At 43.2% G+C, this 21,970-nt stretch overlaps 1 protein-coding gene across 4 annotated transcripts in view; it reads right to left on the bottom strand.

Annotated features, from left to right (window-relative positions):
• MAP7 (microtubule associated protein 7) overlaps positions 1–20,908 on the bottom strand; it is a 159,494-nt gene extending 138,586 nt beyond the window's left edge. Inside the window, exon 1 of one of the 4 annotated variants that reach the window (XM_064486661.1) lies at positions 20,804–20,908. In XM_064486661.1, coding sequence (XP_064342731.1) covers positions 20,804–20,870 — 67 coding nt within the window. In that variant the 5' untranslated portion in view covers positions 20,871–20,908. Of the gene's footprint in view, positions 1–166; positions 655–20,803 lie in introns of those variants that run through there. The other 3 variants (XM_010983671.3, XM_064486660.1, XM_010983673.3) reach the window with 3 other exon arrangements.
• Positions 20,909–21,970: the final 1,062 nt, after the last annotated feature.

Genomic DNA, 21,970 nt, shown 5'->3' with positions numbered 1-21,970 from the left:
CATACACAGCCCTACAGTGTGTAAATACCACTAGCAAACTGTGCTAGGAGGTCACAAGCCCGCCACACAGTGTGCACCCCGAGCACCGTTGGTAAAATGTGCTAGAGGCAGTGTGGGAAACGGGGGCTGGCTCCGGCTCGGACCAAAGGGTAGGGCTTATGCATACCTTTCGGTCTTCTGGAATTTCCATTCTTTAGCTGTTCATCTTCCTCATTAATGGTGAATAAACCAAGGGGGACTGGCCTTGCATTGGTCTTCTTCAGTCTCTCTTGTCGGAGAGCTGTAGCTGATCCAGGCATACTGCTGCTGCTTGCTTTTTAATTATTATTATATTAAAAATATATGCTTATATAATTGCAGCTCCCAGGAAGCTGCTAGTTTCTAAGCTGCCGGTTCATTTGAGCACTTGTAATAGATCCCCTATGGGTAAACAGTGTGCAAACAGCTGACAGATACTACCAGCCTCTTGGCAACTGAGGCCCTGCAGTTCCCCCTCACCTAGCAGCACCCCCTCCCCTGCAAGCCCCCTCCCACTTACTCCTCACAGGCACGTGTGCTGGCTCAAGCTCTTGGGCTCCCATGCGCACACACGCGCGCACACACACGCTCTCTCCTTCCAGAAATGCCCTATGAAAGGCACGCAGGGTCAGATGCTTCCCTCCACTGCCTAACCTGCTCAATTAGATCCCAGCTTCTCCTTCCTGATGCGGCACCTTTCCCCAGTCTTCTTCCTGCTGCCGCACAGTAAAATATTCAGCCCACAGCTCGGAGGGGAAAATAGGATATGCTGCCGGTCCGTTGACAGTTGCCCTGACAACCCTGACATATCCTAATCAAGGAGGGCTGGGAGCGGCTCCATCTCCCCGGTGGAGAAGCAGCAGCCAGTCTGCCGGGATGCTGGTCCTGGGAACTTGCCAGCAGAGTGTTACAGTGGGAGGCGAGGCAGCCCATCCCCTGGGCAGCTCCCTCTTGCTTTCAGTGGCAGGAGCAGCAGGATGGGAGGAGAAACGTAGTTTTGCTTGCACAGGCAGCAGCGGATTCCCCAGTAGGAAGAAAGGGGCTCAAGGCTGGAAGGCTTTTTCTTCTTCTGGGGGCCAGGTTTTCCATTGTAACAATGTTTGGGAGTCCCTGGAGGAAGGCACGGCCGGTACCCTACAGCTCACTTCACACTCAGTAACACATCCAGTTTTCCTGACATCCTTACAACCCCAGAATCTGTAGAAACGCAGGCTTAGCAGCACCTGTCACAAGGACCAGCATGGCCACGCACCTGAGACCCTCAAGTGAAGACAGGCAGAGGGAGGACTGTGCCTGTTCTCACAGAAAACCACAATTTGGACAAAAAGGCACAAGTGAGACACTACGATTCTCCAATGGGAAAAAAGCTGCCTTGATTATATCCAGCAAACTCCAATTCCCACCACTCTGGACAATTCACTACCAGCAGTGCTGAGCAATTCTCAACACTTGACCCAATTTTAGTTCTTCTTTGGACTGTTTTCTCCAAAGCACACAATCATGTGATTATTGTTTTCTCCTGAAATAAGCTTTCTCACTTTAAGACTTTGTTTCTAGGCTGCCTGAAATTTATGCTGTGTGCCAAAAAAAATATTAAAGATACAATAAATGACATTTTAAAATGTCAACCTCCAAATTAAGAAAATAATCTTTGTACTTTTTGTTTTTGCCTTTTAATCAAATTCAAGTCTGCTTAAAAGTCCAAAGCAATCCTCCCACCCCAGACCACTCTGTTTCTTCAGTCCGTACACTTACTTATCCAAGAGGGGACCCAGGGACTCCAAGGCAAGGAGAATATCCTCTCTAAATCCTTTGCATGGCAGAGTAACTTAAGACAACTCACTAACCTCTTGGTGCCTCAGTTTTCTCTGTAAAATTGGGTCTATGACATCATTTATCGGGATTAGGGGTGAGGATTAAATGAGTGTGGCAGTAGCGGTAAGCAGTGCTTAGTAAATACCAGCTGCTTTGATTATAATACATTGTTGTAACTAGTCCATTTTTGTTTTGTAATTTTCAAGATGTTTCCAGTTCAACTGTCAACTCCATCAAGGAACACTTCTGTTTTTTATCTACTCATTACCCAGCTCAATGCTGGAAGTGTCCTAAATGTTTAGCAAATCATGCTGGAAAAAAAAGGTAAATCTTAGAAATCTTTTCCTCCATAGCCTAGGGAATTTAGTAAGTTACTGCGTTTAGATTTGTGGCTTTGAGACATGTAGGACATTTCAGATATGGAGTTTATTTACTAAAATCATGTTAGCATGTGACATAGGCATTTGGAACAAAGGAATGGAAACATGTGAATTAGTATTATTTTACATGCAAGGAAGCTGAGTCAAATGTGAGTTGGCAGCAAGTTTACAATGAAAGCTCGGATTCCCTTCTTCCTACTGCTGTGCTTCTCCTACGGCAGATACTTGGCATACAGGGTTTAGAATACCAGAGTCCACTTCTCCAACTTCTATGGAGCTGGCAAGACATGGAGAGAAAAGGAGAGGAAGGATCTGTGTCTTGAAATAACAGCGGATACAAATTGGTCAATGTACTTCCATTATTTTCTGTAATTGGTAAATTTTTTCTGAACTAAAGAATTATTTCCTATCTATTGATCATCTGATTAAAGAAAAATAAATATCACAAACATCTGTGAAAATATTTTCCAATCTAGTTTCTTCTACTTTCAGAGAATCAAGCTAGTATTTACAAAAGCAACACACACACACACACACACACACACACACACACACACAGAGTATAGCTGAAACTACCTTTTAGCAGAGAAAATGAAAATCAATGTCTTGGGCAAATGACAGATTTCATTCAGAAATATTCCTCATCCAGATAAAACTAACAACTTCGATCATCTCCACTGAGTTTAATAAAAGTATTACTAAAATAAACAAAGCTAAAGAAAAAGAGAACTTTTCCTCCACTTTTCAAATAAAAAAGTGAAGTGACAATATTTATGAGGTGTCCTAGGAGGACAACGAAAAACCTTTCCAAGAGTGGCTTTTGAAAAGCAAAGTACACCCTCAAATTCAAATGACCTCTGCAGTAGCTGTCCAGTCCACTGCTTTCAAGGATGGCCTCAATTATTTTATGAAACAGCAAAACAAACGCTAGCTAGCATTTAACTTGTCCAGACAAGATTACGAATTTCAGGAAGGAGTCCTGCTTGAGGTCTGTGGCTTGCGCTCAAGGCACCCAGCAGAATGAAGGTTCTGGGAAGCGAGGTCACAGGACAGCCTCTGTGGGACACAGAGGACCGGCACTGAGCCCACCCACACTAGGTGATCAATGATTTTCCTCTTCTGTTAACTTCAGTCGGCTATCCCTCATGGACAAAGATGGGATTTTTCATGCTCCAGTCTGAGGGGTCTCCTGGAGAACTCTGATTCGTATCAAAATGTGAAAACCACCAAAATGGTTGCTCTGTTTTAAAAAGAATGCACATGATACTTAAAACCATTTATTGGGGTTAGTGAGAGCTTACCAAAGGAGGTCAGAAGTCACTACCATCATGCAACCCATGAGGCAGAGTGGGGTCGAGGAGAGGAACACACTCAGCTTCATGTCCTACACTGTGCCATGGGCATTAGATATGTTGTCTTTGTTGGTTACAACAGCCCTGAGAGAGAGGCGTTATCACCTGACAGATCAGGAAACTGAGGCTCAGAGAGGTTCAAGTCTCATAGCTAGTTAAATCACTGAGTCAGGATCGCACCCAGGCCATTCTCTCTAAAGCCAAGATGCTTTCATCCTGCTGACCCATAAATCCTGACTCCAACACCAACTAGCTGCATCTCAGTCACAGCCGCGACCAGTCACAGGGAAGCAAACAGCTCAAGATCAAATAATCATAATAAAGGATTTTTTCCCACAAAGTACACACTTTTTATGTCATTAAGACATATAAATACATTTGAGATTAGTTTCCTAAAGGCTCAAACCCAACCTTTAATGGGAACAATCGTTAAGTCATATAATTCCGGAACACTGTGGCTTGACCCCTGTAGGCACAGAGCTTGGGGCTATTGTCTTCTCCTTGTTACACTCTGACCCAAAATAAAAGCAAATGTGGAAAGGGACACAGTGAGACCTTAAATCTAAATATCCCCAGAAGTAAAAGGAATACAATTCTGAACTCCTTTACTATTCCCCAGCACTAATAAGTGTTTTCAATCCAGTGTGGCACAACCGTCCTCACGTGTCGCCTGCAGATACCCAAGCCTAATTCAGTTCCCATGGGAACTGGGCCATGTAGACTTCCACAAGTCAATTAGGTTTTGCAATTGTTTTGCTCGAATTGTTAAAATAGTAAATGATGCAGAAATGGAGACTTTGAACAAACTTGAGAGAAATGAGACACTGCCTAGTGCAAAAGGGTAGATTTTAGACTAGACTGGCTTTTGTACAGAGAAAAGTTTCCAGAATGACCATAAAATGTACTTGCAATCATAGGTGGAAAATGGTACCACTCATCCAAACAGGCCAACAGGCCCCTGAGCAACTGCTGTTCCCACCCCACCCCCATCCCTTTAGTACATAATGGATTTATGTCCATTTGTCATTCTACCCTGGCTGCCCAGCACCTCTGGCCTTGCTCCAACCCATGAACATGAAACAGACTTGCTGATCTGCAGGAAAGTCAGCTCGTGACTCGGGCCTAGCTGCCACGATGTTATGTAAAAGACTAAACACATGCAGACACAGGCATACACATATACCTTCAGGCTTCTGTTCACATTTATGCTCCCTAAGCTTTTATTCTGTGACGTAAAATTGGAAAATAGCATAGCCCCTGAGTGAGTCTAAGAATATCCTCTTGCAAAGAGAAATCTCCTTAACCAGTGAGAAAGTATACCTGGATTTTCCTTTTTAAAAGCCCAGTGAGCTTTACAAAAACGTTACTGAAATGGGAAAGAGCCCGATTTGTACTCACCAAGGACTGTAGCTGAAAACAAAAATTATTACTGCTGGGTTGAATGGCTGGTCACTGGTAAGTTAAAGGTCTATATAACATAAGTCAGTTATTTTCAGCGGGGCCCACGAGGGCCAAAGTGCTTTTCCACATTTCTATATTAGAGGAGATGATTAATCCATCAAAACTGCTGGACTTCAGTAATCTTTTAAATACTCAATCCACCTCCCCAAAGAAAGCTACAATGTACTACTAGCAGGAGTTTTAGAAATGCACATTTTAATGTAATTAAAAAAAAAACTCACATGGTTTGAAAAGGACAAAGTCAGCACAAGTTGACGTAAAATCAAACAGCCCCTGGGGAACAAAGGGTCCCCGCTGGTCCTCTGCCATCCCCATTCTTGAAGTCAAAGGGCTCCCTTATAGTTTCCTAGAATGATGCCACTTCCAGGAGGCTTCTGTGGCAATAAAGGCACAACACTCTGCCACCCTGCAGCCTTACGCAGAGCTTCTAACAGCTGTTGGACAAAGAAACACTGCGCAAAGGCAGACTGACCCTGTGAAAGGAAAATAAAGGAGCAGGTTTGCTTTGATCTTCTTTACCACCTTTTGTTAATAGGCATGTGAGAAAAATAGTAAATACTACCCTGGTAGCCCTGGGCCACCAAACAAGAAGTACTAAGTCCCTGCCGTGCCTTTTATAACATTTCTATAAATCTCTGCTGCGTGGTGAACACTTCATGGTGTGAGCAGAGTCCACCTTCCCACATCTGCTCTGCCACAGACAAATTTAAAACCCTGATGGTTCATTTACCTGAATATTAGATGGGGATACTAAGTTTTCTTTGAAACCCTTTCCTAAGCATTAGGTATCACTAGCTAAGCTGCAAATATGATAAAACGCCACATTAAACTCTAACCCAGCAGCACGTGCTAGAATGCCTTTAGGCCCTCTTGTTCATAATTCTCAGTGATAATACTTTATTAAGGTACATTACATGGACTTCTGAATTCCTCGACAAAAGTTAAAATGTGCATAAAAAGTCTTCCCACCATTACTAGGTTAAACATCCAATCTTACAGATTCAAAATGAGGTGAAGAAATCAGTCACTGGATTCAACAGAAGAATCAGACAGATGCCGAAGGGAGTGTTTCTAACAGTTAGCTAATCCATCACTGGTCTGTGAGCAGTTAGAAGTCTAATTTTTGAGCCACATCATTAGAAAGATAAGAAAACTAAGAAACTGGTTCCTTGCCTTGCTTCAGGAGTGGTAAACTGTCAAGGATGCAAGACGAGGTGGTGGTGGGTAATGTCAGAGGGCAGGCAGCAGCCAGATCACACAATGTTCTCCCGCCAACACAAAAGCAAGGGAGCCACTGAGAGGGGCTGATGACTAAACGTGTGATCCAGACAGGCCAGTCTGACCGCTGCTCTTGGATGGGTTGGAAGAGAGAAGGAGTGAGATTTAAAAACTAGTTACATAACAGCTTTGTCCAGGTGGAGAAAACGGATCTCAAGGGGCGGCTGGAGGGGTAGAAAACAAAGACAGGAATATGAGAATCACTTATTTACTCTTGTTTGTTTTTTAAACCGCCATCCCTGGCATGTGGAAGACTTATTTTAGGGGAGTGAGCATGGATACTAAGCCCCTGCAGTAGTCCAGGTGAAAGCTGAAGTGGGCAGTGGGAAGGAAAGGTGGTTAATGTTTTTACGAAGGATTCAGATGAGAACAAGGGCTTTATATGTGAAGATAAAACAAAGCTGACAGACGGATAGAATCAGGACCAAAATTATCTTGACAGATCAAAATAACGGACTGTAGCTAAAAAGATTCAGTAGTGATAAATATGAACACCTGTTCTTTTCTTTAAAAAAGCACAACTGCCTGGGTACAAAACGAAGACCAACCCCAGCTTCAGCAGATGCAAGGAAGTGGGGTGCTCAGACAGTAAGCTCACTACACTTCAGTGTGATGAGGCAGTAAAAATCCTGAAAGCATCATGGGCAGTATCGATAGATGGCCAGCATGCTGACTCAGAGGAAGAAGCCTTTATTTTCTGGTCCTCAGATCACATGATCTGAGCTAGATGTTTCAAACAGGATGATAAATTAGAACACATTCAGAAGACAGCAACCTAGGACTTATCATAAAGATTCTTGGCCATAACACAAGAGGATCATTTGAAAGAAAGTACATGTTCTCTGAAGAAAGTAAGACTCTGGAGGAATAAAATAACTGAATTAAGGTTAATTTTTAGTATAGTTCGAGAAGATAGACTGAGGTCAGGTGATTGGAAGTTACTGGAATGTAATGAGAGTCATGCTCTCCATCACTGAGGATGGCTGTGCACAAACACTGATCTGGGATGATGTGTTGGATTCACACATTGTGCACAGGCTGGATTTTTAGATTCCAGAGTCTCTTCTGATCCTGTGATTCCATGACCTGACAAAAATGGAAACGCATGTTATATCCCAGGGGAAGACAGTCAGGTCGAGGGAAAAAGCCTGAGACTCAGACAGCCCTCTTCCTCACTGTCACCGTACCTCCACGTTTACTTATACTTCACACGACTTCATTTTGTAGGCGGCTCTGCAGCTGTATTGTTTTACTCATTCAACTGATGCCCCCCAGAGGTTTTAGACTTAATGCTAAATGAAAACAGTGGAAGCCTCACTCAGTGGGTGTTCTGGCGGGAAGAGGACCATGCTTTGATTTCTGCACCTGCAGCTTACAGACTTCCCTCCTCTCTCACCTGCCCACAACTTGGTGAAAACCTACTATGGGAAAAACTCTGAGGAAGTGGGGATAAAGATGAATAAAACATAGATTTCCTCTTAGTGGCATAATTTATTATGGATGGGTCACCATGGCTAAGTGACTTGAGAGATGAGATCCAAAGGTTTGTGAGTGAAAAGCAATACTTAAAGAATAGTAAACCAATTCAGCTTACTAGTTTATGGGCATTTTAAGGAGAATGACAGTCCTAAGTCTTTAGGGCATCCAAGAATTGGACGGGTCACAAATGTGTTTAAGACTGCATTGAGACTTTCCCCTAATCCTGTCCTTTGCTACTTTGCTGTTGTTCCCAATTTTTTCTCCTAAAAATCTCTAAAATTAAAACTGACATCAATTAAGTTTTTTTTTTCAATTTAGAAAGGTTTAATACCCTGTTTTTACCTTAATAGATTAAAATTTTATCTCTAAAGTAATCTAAATGTTTTGCATAATTCTGCAGGGAACTCCTGGTTTTCTTTCTGAGGGTCAGTGTACCAGTCAGGGTTCTCCAGAGACACAGGACTAACAGTATTTTTGGTTCTATGTTCCTGGAGAAAAATATAATACACAAATTTTATATACATGAAGAGATTTATTTCAAGGAAAAATAGCTGCTGTGATTGTGGAGGCTGGCAAGCCCAACACTGTACAGAAGGCCAGCCGGCTGAAAACTCAGGCTTGATTTCTATGTTACAGCCCCGAGGCAAAACTCCCCTTTTCTGGGAAATCTCAGTTTTTGCCCTTAAGGCCTTCAGTGATTGGATGAGGCTCCCTAGGTTATCCAGGGTAATCTCCCTTACTTAAAGTCAACGGATTGTAACTGTTAACCATATCTGCAAATTCCTTCACAGCAACATACAGTCTAGTCTTTGATGGAACAACTGGGCACTGTAGCCTAGCCAGGCTGCCGTATAAAATTAAACCATCTTGGTCAGTGACCCCAGAGAGATTAAGACACTCTATTCCCACATAGAAATCAACACGTTGCAAAGGAAAGCATGATAGTCAAAGGTCTATGTGGCAAGGGTCATAACCTTCACTGCACAGGCTGGATACTATTGACTCAAATCATTTCCCAATATTGCAATGTTCTATTTAAAATAATATTCATGAACTGGGACCAGGACATCTCAGAGTAGACCTATCCAATTCCCCTTTATTTTCACTAATGATCACCCACTGAGAATCCAATATAGGTTAGCTTCGAAGCATCAAATAAATCCTTTTTATTATTATAAGAACTAAGCAGTCTGTCTCCACATGAAATCATCTGGAAAGTACAGGTATGAAGGCTAAAAAAGAAATCCTTCCCACCGTTTTGATTAGAAGAAACTACAGTATCTAGATATGTGGATGGGGTGGTGTGGTATAAAACACGTTTTTCATGAGAAGATAAAGTGTGCATGGAGGCTTGAGGTACTGAACTTTACAAGAGTTATCGGCTTATTTGTTAAGTAGAGCCAACCCAGACAAAACAAAATTATGTAATTCTTTGGCACAGTTCTGAAATCAACCTAGAGGAAGGAAGTGACTAACAGCAACACTGAAGTATATAATCATGGTGGGTGAGTTTGAGGTTTGGTCATTTTCATTCAGTGAAGGCCCACACTGAAAAGGATTTGCACATTCACTGTAATTGTTAGCAACCAACTGGAACACTAAGAGCGCTATTCTAAATTATACAGGTAAGAAGTAGGCCTGGCAGCTTTTAAAATTTGCAGCTGCTAATCAAAAAATTTCCCTAACGCATCAATTATTGCTTTTTAAAAAAGATATGAAGCATTAATTTCCAAGTAGATACTACCAGCAACCCAGTACGTTTTTTGATAAATACAGCTTTAGGCCTGCCGGACTTAGAGCCACTGAGATTTTAGGGGGCTCTTATACAGAAAGAAACATCTCAGAAGGATGAACACATTGACTTAAGGCACACTTAAGGCACCCCAAACCTCGTCTCCAAAACCTTTTACCTTTCATATATGTGTTCTAAGCCCTTGCTTTGAAACTCATGCAAATAGACAGGCTACTGAGGAAGGATTACAAAGCCGAAGGAGACTTGGCAAACTTCCTAAAATACCACATGGACCATTCCTCCTTTTATCGTAAGGGCACTGAAATCTTTGATGTGTTTAAAAAACAAACAAAGGTTAGTCCAGACACATGTAATACAGAAGTGAAGGAATCAAAGTCATAATAAAAAATCTCTCCTCTCCTCAATTTTTTTTTTTGCTGGAGATGGTAGTATCTGGTTTCCGCATAGAGGAAGAGACCTGCCCTAAAACCCCTAAAACAAGAAGCACCCATGTCCCTTTAGAGCTCAGAGCCGGAGTTCAGGCAGCTCACTGAGAAAAGACCTTGTTCTTGCTATCTGTTTACAAACAGAAAGAGGGCAGTTTACGTAAGCAAAGCTGCTTAGTTTTAAAAATAATTGCAATACTGCAAATTGTTCCACGAACGTGTTTCCGGATAGGTACATCAATAACAGAAAACAACAATGTGCTCTGTAAAGCAACAAGTCACCGCACAATTCACAGCTAAGTTTGGAACACCCATTTCACAGGTGCACAGGTGTCGAAATGCCACATGCCAAGTCCTATTTCTGAACCGGTGGTCAGATTTAGAATAGCCTTTTTCTCCTTCCTTCTGACATTCCGTGCTCCTCCTCTCTCCCAGAACTTTCTTGAACAAGTCCTTGACCGCTTTTGCAACGGCACATGGTTCTAATCAAGTATCAGGTTTCGATTTGTGTTGCACAAGTTGGTGGGTGTTGGGGACCATTTTCTTTCTCTAGGCTCAGCTAGCAGCAGGAAAGTGTCAAACCTGATCGGTTTGTAAATAAATGTAATGGTGTTCTCAAAGCTGATTACTTTACGAACTACTGGACCATCAAGGATTCAATTACAAATGCCAAACTGCTCTTCTTTCCTGTGAGGTTTCATTGGATTATAACATTATGGGGTTTTTCTATCCAAAGGCATTTGCCCTCTCACAGCTCTCCTGGACTAAAAATAGCTCCACCCCCTTTTCTCAGTTTATTGTAATGCTTTCTTTCACTGTTAGAGCCATTTGCTCTACTAGTATGTTACTTCCTGTCACTCTGCCTGGGACTTATGCAAAGTCACTGTACAAAGCAGAAGTATTTACCTTTTCATGTACACCACAAGGGCATCCTCAGAGACGGTAGGAGAGAAGAAGCCACTGTTGCAGAATAAATTTCTGGGTTTATTCCAGTGTTAAGTATATTAGTATAGAATACTGTTATTTTCAATATTAATTTATTTTTCACTGAGGAATGATACAAATTTTAATATTTTAAGAGTGGCATAAAGCCTAATTCAATCAATTACCACTGTATCTACTATACAAAGACAATCGAAGACATCTGAAGCCCGGACCCACTTGAGGAAGTGACATTTTAAGATTTACTAAGTTACTAAATTTTAAAGATACAAACATCTAAATTACAAGGTGAACAAGGTATTTTCTTAGGGAGAAATGTCCATCCGCCTGTGTGTGTCTCTCTCTCATACACACACTCTAAATACAGGCTAGGCCTTGTACATGAGCCCTCTGCAATTTAAGAAAGTCTCTTATAAAATTTAACAAATAAGAAACTTTGACAAATAAGAAAGATAGCGTACTGATATTTTCTATTTGACACATACACTTTGAGGAACCCCAAACTTTCTCATGAAAGCTTGTGGAAGGCCAGTTGTATATGCTTCCTCTATTTTCCTCATAGAGAAACATATTGAAGAAACATAATGAAGTGATGGTGATTTGTTAAAGAAATAATAGACCTGGGAAGTCCACCTTTGTGGTTTAAAAAGACTAGAAGCCCATCTTTATGATTTAAAGTGCAGTAACTCTGTAGCAATAATATTTTAAGAAAATTTAAAATTTACACCTGTAATAGAGTATTAAAAAAACACTTTTGAATACCATAAAAATGAAACACAAATAGCCAAGAAGGGCTGGCATGGGTGTCCAACTCAGTCACAACACAATCCATGAATCTCACAGGTCAGCATGCAGCAGGTTTTGTGTTCCATTTGGACAGGTGAAAAGCACCAGGGCCCGTACCTGAGCCTGACACTCTGACACTGAGCCCACGCCTGCGCCAAGCCAAGGCCGTGTGACCCCACAGCTGCAGTTAGGCCAGAGTCAGCATTTCATTTTGGTTCTCTTATTATGGAGACTTTACAATTCAATAGAAGTTTGTTTAAGGGAGAACTTTAGCATGCCGGGGTAGGTCCACGGTGATGCAGTACCAATCCTTAATAATCATGGCCATGAGCATTGTAACACTTCATGCTGATGCTATGTTAGGCACTTGTTCTCATTTAATTAGCTCATTTAATCCTCACCCTGAGAAGCTGTTACCACTATTTCTGTTTTAAAAAGGAAGAAATTGAGGAAGAGAATGGTCAAATGACTGGCCTGACATCCCTCAAGTAGTGGGGGAGTGGAGCTGAGATCGCAGCCCAGGCAACCAGACCCCAGGGTCCCAGCACCAAAGTAATAGTTTTGTATTATCCCTAAATAATTAGGTAATCAATTTTGAGAGCAAGACCATATGGCTTCACACATGCTTGTTTCAGTATAATCTTGAGAAAAAAAAAAATCAAAGATTCTCTCTTCTTCAGGGATCAGTCCCACGCCATACTCCCTACTGCCCCTTTCTTGGTCCTGGATTTTACTGTGCAGATGCCAGCTGCACGAGAGGAAAAGAGGAAACCAGTTCTGCCAAAGGTAAGCCCTCCTGAGAAAGGCTTCAAATCCCAATGAATGGCGCCACAAAGCCTCACCCACACACACAAATGCAACTCAGAAGTGCCCCTAGGAGTTCTGACACAAAGAGCCAGAGATATTCTTGGGAGGTGATGTTCAAAGCGGTAAATGTGAATAATACCTTGGAGGAAAAATGCAAAGTGAAAAGAGCAGAGGTCACCAGATTGAGCCTTCGGTAGAGTAACATCTAATGAGAAGAAAGGAGAGGGGTGAAGAAAGGAGAGATGAGCCCAGAAGGCGTTAGCGTCAGGTCAGGGGAGGGCATTGAGGAGAAGGCATCCTTGTGCCAAGTATTTACAGACAGAAGAGACAGGCTGGTCCCCAGAGCCAGGCAGCTGGTGATTAGAGTTCATAGGTCACCGTGAAAATCTCTGGGAAAAGTATGTAATTTTCTACAAAAAAACCCTTTAATTATCTACCCAAAATTGACCTTTCCCTGTTTAGAGGAGGAAGAGGAAGGCAGTGTGGCAGCTAAGCAAAGTAGACAAAAAGAAAGCTAATTACCTAACATTTTGTCTAACTGCACATATTCATACATAAAACTGCATAACTATGTCCCTGAATATATGTGTACATACAGTTGACTATTCAAATATACTCATAATCCACATTCACTTCTGTATTTCCTTAAAAAATTACTGGAGTAAAATAAGAGATAAACTCAGTAGATTAAAGGCAGCAGCTGTTACGATTTTCCAGGTGGTTTTCATAAGCAAGGTACACTTGGCACCTCCACGTTAAACCTAAGGTCAAATGGAAGAGCGCTAACTAGGAAATGGATCTAAAGTAGTTCTCAACCCTGACTGCATACTGGAACCACCTGGGGAATTTCAAAAAAACACTGCCACCTAGCTCCCACCCCTAGAGATTCTCAGATAATTGGCCTAGGGTGTAGCCTGGGCATCGAGAGATTTAAAAGGTCCTCAGGTGATTTTAACTCACTGCCAAGATTGAGAACCAAAGATCTGAACCAATGATGCTCCAGCCCATGACCTCAATAATCGGTTCAGCAACACAACCCTACACCCAAGGAGTGAGCTATATTTAAACGAACCCACCAGGGCGTTGGGTTGAACTGATTTAGAGCATCTACCATGAATAGAAACCAACCCAGCAGGAATGCGGGAAGCAGGCAACCAGGCCCTGTTTGGTGTGTCTGCCACACTGAAGAGTCAGGTCAGGAGGTTCTGAGAAACAGAGGCCTGGGTTAAGATCTCGGAAAGCAGCCAGGCATTTCTATCACAGCCAATTATTACGCATGTTACTGCCACCCAAACAGGCCAGGCCGTGTGTCGGGCTGTGGGGCCATTAAAAAAAAGAAGGGGGACTCTTTCTAGAATTTCAGCTTGGAATTTAAACTTCTCCTGGAATATAGCTTCTTTTCTACTTCAACTGTGCCAGGCATACAAATTTTCTACGTAGGAGGTTATGCCACAGGAAAGGATACTTCTGTTTACCAGAAAGTCAACTCCAAAAATGAGGCTTTCATAGATTTTAAGATACCCCAAATCTCAATACTCTGAACTTAAACACACACAGTTTTACTAACAACTCCTGCAAAGCCCAGTTCACATCCACCCAAGGCATTTCACGTGGCTTCCCTTCTGCTTAGTTTTGCATCCCCAGCTTCATCTGAGCTATCTGATCAGGTGTGTCAACTGTCAGCATTTTCTCACAAGTCTCTTTCTGTAGGAGCTTTCAAGGACAGGGAAGTGCTGAGTGCAGTGAATTCTTGCTGTCAAAAATATATTACTCTTCAAATTAAAATTCGAAGTGGCACCTAATAAAAGGAAATCTTACAGATTTTCTCAACTGGCTATTCCTCAAATAAAGAAGCAAAGGAGAAGAGTAGTTAATGAATAGAGAAAAATCATCTGATGCCATTTAAATTTGTGAACTGTAAGTCAGAGCATTTGCAAGAGTTAAGATAATAAAGAGGCAGAAAGCACTGACCCATTGAAGAGCTGGATAAACTTTAAAACTTGATTTTCTAGAAAAGAATAAGCCTAAACACTATTCACATTTAGCATACAGAACCTTACACCGTGCTTAGTTATCAAGTGTCCAATGACATTATCAAGACTTTTTAGAAAGCCCTGCAAATACACTTCAGTAACTGAGAACAGACACTAAGTATTGAGTTTGACGTAAATTCTGCCAACAAGGAATTAATAATCAGGACAATAAAACAAGCTATACAACCAATATTTCCAGCTTTCTAACTGCAGGGGAAAAATCCATGTTATTTCCAAATTCTGAAAGCCGTATCTCAAGGGATTGGAAGACATTAAGGGGGAGAAGAGAACTGGGACTGGCATGGGACGTACTGTATAATATGGCACTTCTGCTCATAATGAACTTCAAAATGCAGGCACCTCAGGAAGTAAGTCCTACGGGGAAAAAGCCAGTGATATTAGAGCCAAATAAAAATGCCACATTACACCTGGGCTCTGGGAGCAACAGGGCCTCCACAGGTTTTCCCAAGTCTAGTGCACACCATTTAGCATCCAGAAGGGCACTGTTTTACTTTGAGGTGATCACACGGCTTTATTCAAAGAACTTGGTGAAATGGCTAAAAAACAAAACAAAACCTAGTAACGTCAAGTGTTGGCAAGGATGCAGAGCAACCACAACTCACACACATCGCCTGTAGGAACACAAAGTCGTGCAGCCATTCCAGAAAACAGTTTGGCAGTTTCTTTTAAACATACACGTACATATGAGTCAGCAGTTCCACTCCTAGGTATGTCCCTTAGATAAGTAAGAAAAACTTGTACATAAATGTTTACAGCAGCATTACCTATATTGTCAAAGCCTGGAAATAACCCAGGATTCCTCAGTGGGTAGATGGATTAATCTGGAGTACTTCCTTACCATGGCAAACCACCCATTAATAAATAACTATAGATACAACAACACGTTTGAATCTCAAATGCATTATGCTAAGTGAAAAAAATGCAGACTCAAAGGTCTACGTGTATGATTCCACTTTCATGGCCCTCTGGAAGAGGCAAAACCAGAAGGCTGGAAAACAGGCCTGTGGTGGCCGGGGTTAAGGGTAGGAGGCGAGCCTGACCAGAGGAATTTTCTAGGGTGACAGACACTTCTGGATCATTATTATAGTGGTTACATGACTATACATTTGACAAGACTCAATGAATTGTAAAAAGCTGGTAAATTTGTGTGTGTGCAAATTAAAAAGTAAATTTTAATAAGAAAAATTTCAAGGATTTGAAACTTTTTCCTTTCACCAGTGAACTTCATGGAGGGTATTTTAAACTGGCTACCTTTGCAGCTGCTGGGTTATTAACCACTGATAATGTGGTACATCCCCCACTCTGAAATGTCCCTTCTGGGGGTGGACAGTGACTACCTGGTAACCACACCAATGGCTTTTTTTTTTCCTCTCTTCAGTCTCTGAATTCTTGACCTCTTTGTCCCTCTCCCTCGGCAGGTGAGGCTTTGCTTAATAAAGCTTTTCCCAACTTTCTGGCTGTTCCACCCGATTTCTTTGCTGGCTCTGCCTCCTCCTTTGCTTGAAGTGTTGTCTCACCCCCTTATCAGTTTTTCCTTCGAAACTCTCCTCACTTTCGTTGCTTCAATCACGCTCCTCTTACAGAGTGAATCCCGGAGTCCCAGCCTGTTTTCTCTCCTTATCCCCATCCTTCCGCTTGCCCATTAAACGTTTCTACTTACGCGTCTCCCTTGCACCTCAAATCTCCACGTTTAAAGCTGAAATTTTTCTAGTTCTCCAACCAAAACCAGGTCCTCCTCATGACTATGTTCATGCTACCCTTAAACCAATGAGCTAAACTCAAACCTAGAGTAGAATCTTATATTCACTTTTTACCTGCATCCTTTGACACATGCATCTGTAGAATCTTAAATTAACCGTTCTTTTCCCGTTTCCACTGCCAGGCCATAGTGCTGGCCCAATGCTGCCGAGATTTCTGCAGGAACCTCAAAGTTGGTCTGTACGTCACTGAATGCGTCCTTCTTAAATCCCTCCTCCAGTCTACGCTGCTGCTTCAAAATGAGGACCACCTGGGTAGAAGACTGGGCCTCTCACTGATCTCCAGAGATCTGGCTGATCTGCTTGACTCTGCAGATCATGCACTCGCAGCCTCCCACCCCCATCCCCATCCCCATGTTAAAAATCAATGAAAAGAATAACTTTCCTAGATGAAGGGCCCATACCTTCCTAAAAGGCTCAGCTGAGCTCTTCTGCAAGCACAAATCAAGCTTTCAAGATCCACCTGTATAGAATTACCTAATTTATCATGCTTTATTGTAGATACGTTGCTCTCAGGAATCAACAGTTGCTCACTGCCCACAGAATCGTGAACTAACCTCTTAGTCTGACCACTCCACAATCTGGCCTCCCCATGCCTTCATTTCCTCGCCCATCCTCCAGGACTCTTCCATGCTGAGCCTCACACAACTCAGTGTGACCAAAATTTTGCGCTTTTCACATTTGCACCTTTATTTTCCTCTTTCCTCCATTCTACTTTATATATCATTTATCCACTTTGAAAGTTTAAACTAATGACTATACCCGGTATGTCCTCCCTGATCAAAGACCACAGCTAGAAGTAATTCTTTCTTCGCTGAACTCCTCAGAACCTGCAATGATTTGTTTGTGGGTTTTGTTTTCCTTTCGAAATCCAAGGATCACATCTTCATCAACCTTTCAGCCACCATAATGCTTTATAGAAGGTACATATTTCTTGGTCAAATATTATTCTAAGCCTCAATATTTTCAATCCTTACATCAATACAATGAGACTTGAGTGTTTAACATAACAACCCCCTTCAAATGATTATTTTTCAAGCCCCAGAGGGCAGAGATGTTAGAATTTTTTTTAGAGAACATGCCAGTGTAAATTAGTGTTTCACACACATGCCTAACTAATGATATCAAATTATATATCAATATAAAAGGAAAAAAGTTATCTATTCACCCAAATGAAGCATTACTAGCTTAAGATGTGAATTTCAAAACAGATGAATTTAATACCAAACTGTAGCCTGACCCTTATCTAACAATTTTTATTTGCAGATATTTGTAGATCCTGAAATCTAAGGCCTTAAAGACCACTTTTTAATTTGGAAAAATGCAGTGAAGGGTCGTGACCAAGATCACAAAAAGGTCCATGTCCTTCCAGCACACTGCCTACTAAGAAGAGAAAATGCCCAATTTCAGGTTCTAAGTCATTTCCCCCAAAGGAGTATCAAAAGAATTCACAGATTACAAGAATTAATTTACTCACTGTGCATGAAAGTGTGGTCTTATGAATTAGTCAAAAGCAGCTTTAAATTTGGTCTTAATTCAGTTGACTCTTTAAAAGGAGTTATTACACTGAGAAATTAGCTCTGCACACTCACTGTCACAGCTCTTGAGCACGAACATAAAATTAAATATACAGAGTTTGGGCAGAGGCAATTTTGTGAATTTCAATCTCTGTTCCTCAAAATAATAACCTGACAAGGATTTGACATCCTCTAGTGGTGAAATTGAAAACTTGTTCCCAAGTCAATTATCTTTCTTAGTTCTTTCCAACCTTTGGTTATTAAAAAATATATTGAAAGAACCGTTCATCCACAAGAAAAGGAAAAAAACTTCACCACAAGAATGTGATTTGACTACCTTTGAGTAGAAGATAAATACATGCTGACAGAAATAACATTTTTAAATGTTGAAAGAAATATGATTTTTATAGGGTACCTTTAAATATTCTTTAAAAAGTCTCATTTTATAGGTGGCTTATCACCAATTTTCAACACATCTTTGATACACACATACACATGTATATAATTACGAACACATTACAGCTGTTATTTTTATAATCACCTGAGATTCTAATCTAAATTGCCCTCAAATTAGACCACACTCTTTGCACAAGGACAGAAAAACTAAGAGAAAAAAATATTTAAGAATGGGCTCTATCTCCTAATAACCAGTTCTTAAAAGGGAATAAAATGAATCCATCAACAAGTATTGCCATTTGAGACGGCAATTTTCACCTCTTGATGGTAATAAAATAACCCCCAAAACCCCACCTCAGCACAAACCTGTGATTATTTAAAAAAAAAATGACTTGCAGCATTTGAATGTTATAATATGACATGTCCATAAGAATAAAGTACTGCACTGAAGTCTGATATTCAGGCATAGGCCATGGAAAACTTCATAAATTGTCAAAATTCAAGCAATCCTCATTTGTTCACTCAAAATATTGCTCCCTAGATTTAAAATATATGTATTTTTTCGTCTTTCTTCTTTCTTTGGCACCTGCTCACACAGTTGCTCTGAGCACTAAAAACATGAAAGGTAATCCAGGGCTAGAAAAGTAAGAAAAATAGGAAAAAGACATGAACCAGAAATAAGTTTTAGTCAAATGATAAAGTACAATTATTCAAAAGACCATATATAAAATTTGTCTCTTGGAAACTGAAGTTTCTAGGCAGAGGTGTGGAAGAATTGTTTTCTGTGAAGATGGTAGCCAGTTAAATTCCCCTCTTTATAAAAGAAAATAATTCACTGACAGCCACACAGTTGATCTGGATGTTAATCATTAGAGGCATCACCAGTTTGCTAGTTAACATGCAGAGGCACTGAATTAGCTAGTCTGTACTTCACTCACATCTGAGCAAGGTGTTCATGTGCAGATTCTAGGAAGTGTTTATTTACTTTTTTTTTTTGAGCATAAACTGCTGTGTATTAACTCGCTGGAAAAAATTTGTTTCGGAGGCGGCAGTTTTGTTTTTTTTTTTCCTTTGTGGGGATTAGGCACCAAGCCATTTATATTCTCAGTGAGGATGCTGCCCTCCTGCTGCCCTCACTTGGGGGAGCATGACCTCCGGCTCCAGTTTATCAAACTCCCTAAAGTAATTACAAAAGCATGTACTCTAAGTCACCCCTTTCCCACCCCAAACCAAAATAATGACCTGCCAATCTTTCAAACACATTAAGATAAAATAAACCGCCCTACAGGAAGTAGCGTGACTTCAAAGTAAACAAGTTCAAGATTCCTTGTCTTAATCTCAGGTATTTTGGCTGGAGGGATTAAGTCATTAGACTTCAGTGGCCCAAACTCTACCCAGCTGAACAGATACACTTGCAAATACTATTATAGCCTTTCTGGATCTTTCAAATTAAAATAAGCATACCGTCTAAATCAATGCCCCTTTTGGGGGTGCGTAGGAGATCTGACATTTAGAAAACAATTGTTTCCGATTATATGTAAGCAGAAGACACAATCGGTGAGCCTGCCATTTGAATTTCCTTGTAAAGTAAGAAACTGCCCCACCGACCCCATCTCAAGTGTAGGAAGGTACCAGGGAACTAGGAGAGGGGAGTAGGAGAGAGGGGTAGACCTGCGAGGTAGCCTCTCAAAACTATCACGAGGAGGAAAATCGTCTACACTAATAAGATGGGGGAGGGGAGGACTTAATGCTCTTGGAGATGTAAGCTCCTTCCCCTGTGTGGCGAGGAGGGCGGGGGCAGCGGGGCCCCTCAACACAGTACCCTGACGAGCCGAGCCAACGTTCCTACCTTGGGTGGGTGCACGGACCAAAACCATAAATTCTGAGGACCCTTTCAAGTTAGCGAATCACTGAGCCCCCACGGGCCCCCACGGGCCCCCACGGGCCCCGACCACCCTGCAAAACCAACCCCGCCTCCCGACCCCCGACGTCCGTCTTCTCGCGAGCGGCTCGGAACCGCCGACGCCAAGGCTCGGGGCGGGCGCCGCTCACGCGCCGCAGCTCTCGGCTGCGCCCGCGGCGTCCGGGGAGACCCGCACTCGGTGCATCGGTTAAGCCGGGAGGGTTTGCGCAGAAACAATCCTGCCAGTCGCACCTGGCTGAGGGTTTTCGGGCTGCCGGTTTGGTTTGGGGGATATGATTTCTCCATTCAACTGAAATAGACCCAGCCCGGCAGGTGGGAGGGGAGCGGCCGGCGTTCCTCCATTTCCTCCTCCTGCCCGCGTTCCCTGGCGCGTTTCCACCTGTTGTGGGGAAGTTGAGGTGGAGCGAGAGAAGGGCGGCCGGAACTCGGGCCGAGCGCCAGCGGCCTTGGGCGCCGAGGCTGAGCGGCCGACGCGCGGCGGCCGAGGGCGGAGGGCAGGCGCGCTTCGAGCCCGGGTGCGCGGCGCGCCGGGCCGGCCGTTCCGGGCCGCGGCCGGGCGGGGGAGGGGAGTGCCGGCCGCCGGTGCGAGCCCCCCATCCCCTCTGGCCAGCCCCCGCCCACGCCCGCGGGACCCCCGCTTGCCCCCACAGCTCAGTCACCTGTTTCGCCCTGCGCGGCGCCGTCGCCGCCCGTGTGGCTGTCGCCGCCAGCTCCCAGGTCCGCCATGGTGCTCGGATGACGTGCCCGGAGAGCCGCTCCTCCCTCTTCCTCGGCTGGGCTCCCGCCGGCCCCCCGCCTCCAGGGCCCGCGGGCCAGACAGGTGAGCGCAGTCAAGGAGGGCGGAGGGAGGAGGGAGCGAGCGCCCGCGAGCCCGGAGCGGCCTGGGCCCGGCGTGCGGGCGCGCCCCCTCGTGGGCAGGTGCGGCGTAGCAGCCGCTCTGACCGAAGCTGCTGGGTTTCCGCCGCAAGAGCCCCGGGCGGAGCCAGGCACCTGGGCCGAGAGCTTCTGGCCGCGGCTGCCTGCCCCTGGAGGTCTGAAGGAGGTTCGGCGACGCTTGGTGGCGCTAGGGACAGGGAAGGTCTGAGGACCAGTCGAAGTGACGCGAGAGCGTCCGGACCCTCTATTCCATGAGCTATGAAGCAGCCAGGTCAGTGTTAGTTTCTCCTGGGCTGGGGTTCTTGGTGACAGCTGCAGAAGAGTATCATGCCACGTGGAAAGCGGAGGTACACCGGTTAGATTCCACGCTGGGATTCAGTCTTGATATGCGTATTAGGACGCGACTGCTGGTAACCTATCTTTTCACCAGGCTTCTAAATCTGATGAGTCCCAGGGCACACACAACTTGATGAAACTTGTGTCCAATGATGTAGCTTTTCTTATTCTTAATTTCCAACTAGCAACTACCTTGTGACTTGCTCCAGAAGACTGGGAAAAAAGCAGTAGATAACAACAATTTCTTTTTTTTTTTTAATAACAGATTATTAGCCGCGGAGAAACCAATTTCTGCTCTAACAAGCAAATAAACGTTAAGCAACAAAATGCTGAGAAAAAAGTAGCCTGTATAAATAGAAACATAAAGGAACAAAATCGAGCAGCCATCAGTTCTGCCTGGTTACACAGAAATGCACTCCCACAGCTTCGGTTGGCTGAACACAACCACACAACTGTTGGGAAACAGTTCAAAACCCTCTCAAGGACTTCAGCAGAATCTAGTGAACGCCCAAGCGTATCTGAGAACAGTGTTGGATTTCTTGCTGGGGTGGCAATTCTCACCACATTTGCATGCATATCCCGCCACTCTGAGCCCAGGCGTGGACTGGTTTTAT

This window comes from Camelus dromedarius, chromosome 6 (genome assembly GCF_036321535.1).
Source record: "Camelus dromedarius isolate mCamDro1 chromosome 6, mCamDro1.pat, whole genome shotgun sequence".
Lineage (NCBI taxonomy): Eukaryota > Metazoa > Chordata > Mammalia > Artiodactyla > Camelidae > Camelus > Camelus dromedarius.
The sequence above is the reverse complement of the archived record's forward strand: the minus strand, read 5'-3'. Positions and strand labels throughout refer to the sequence as shown.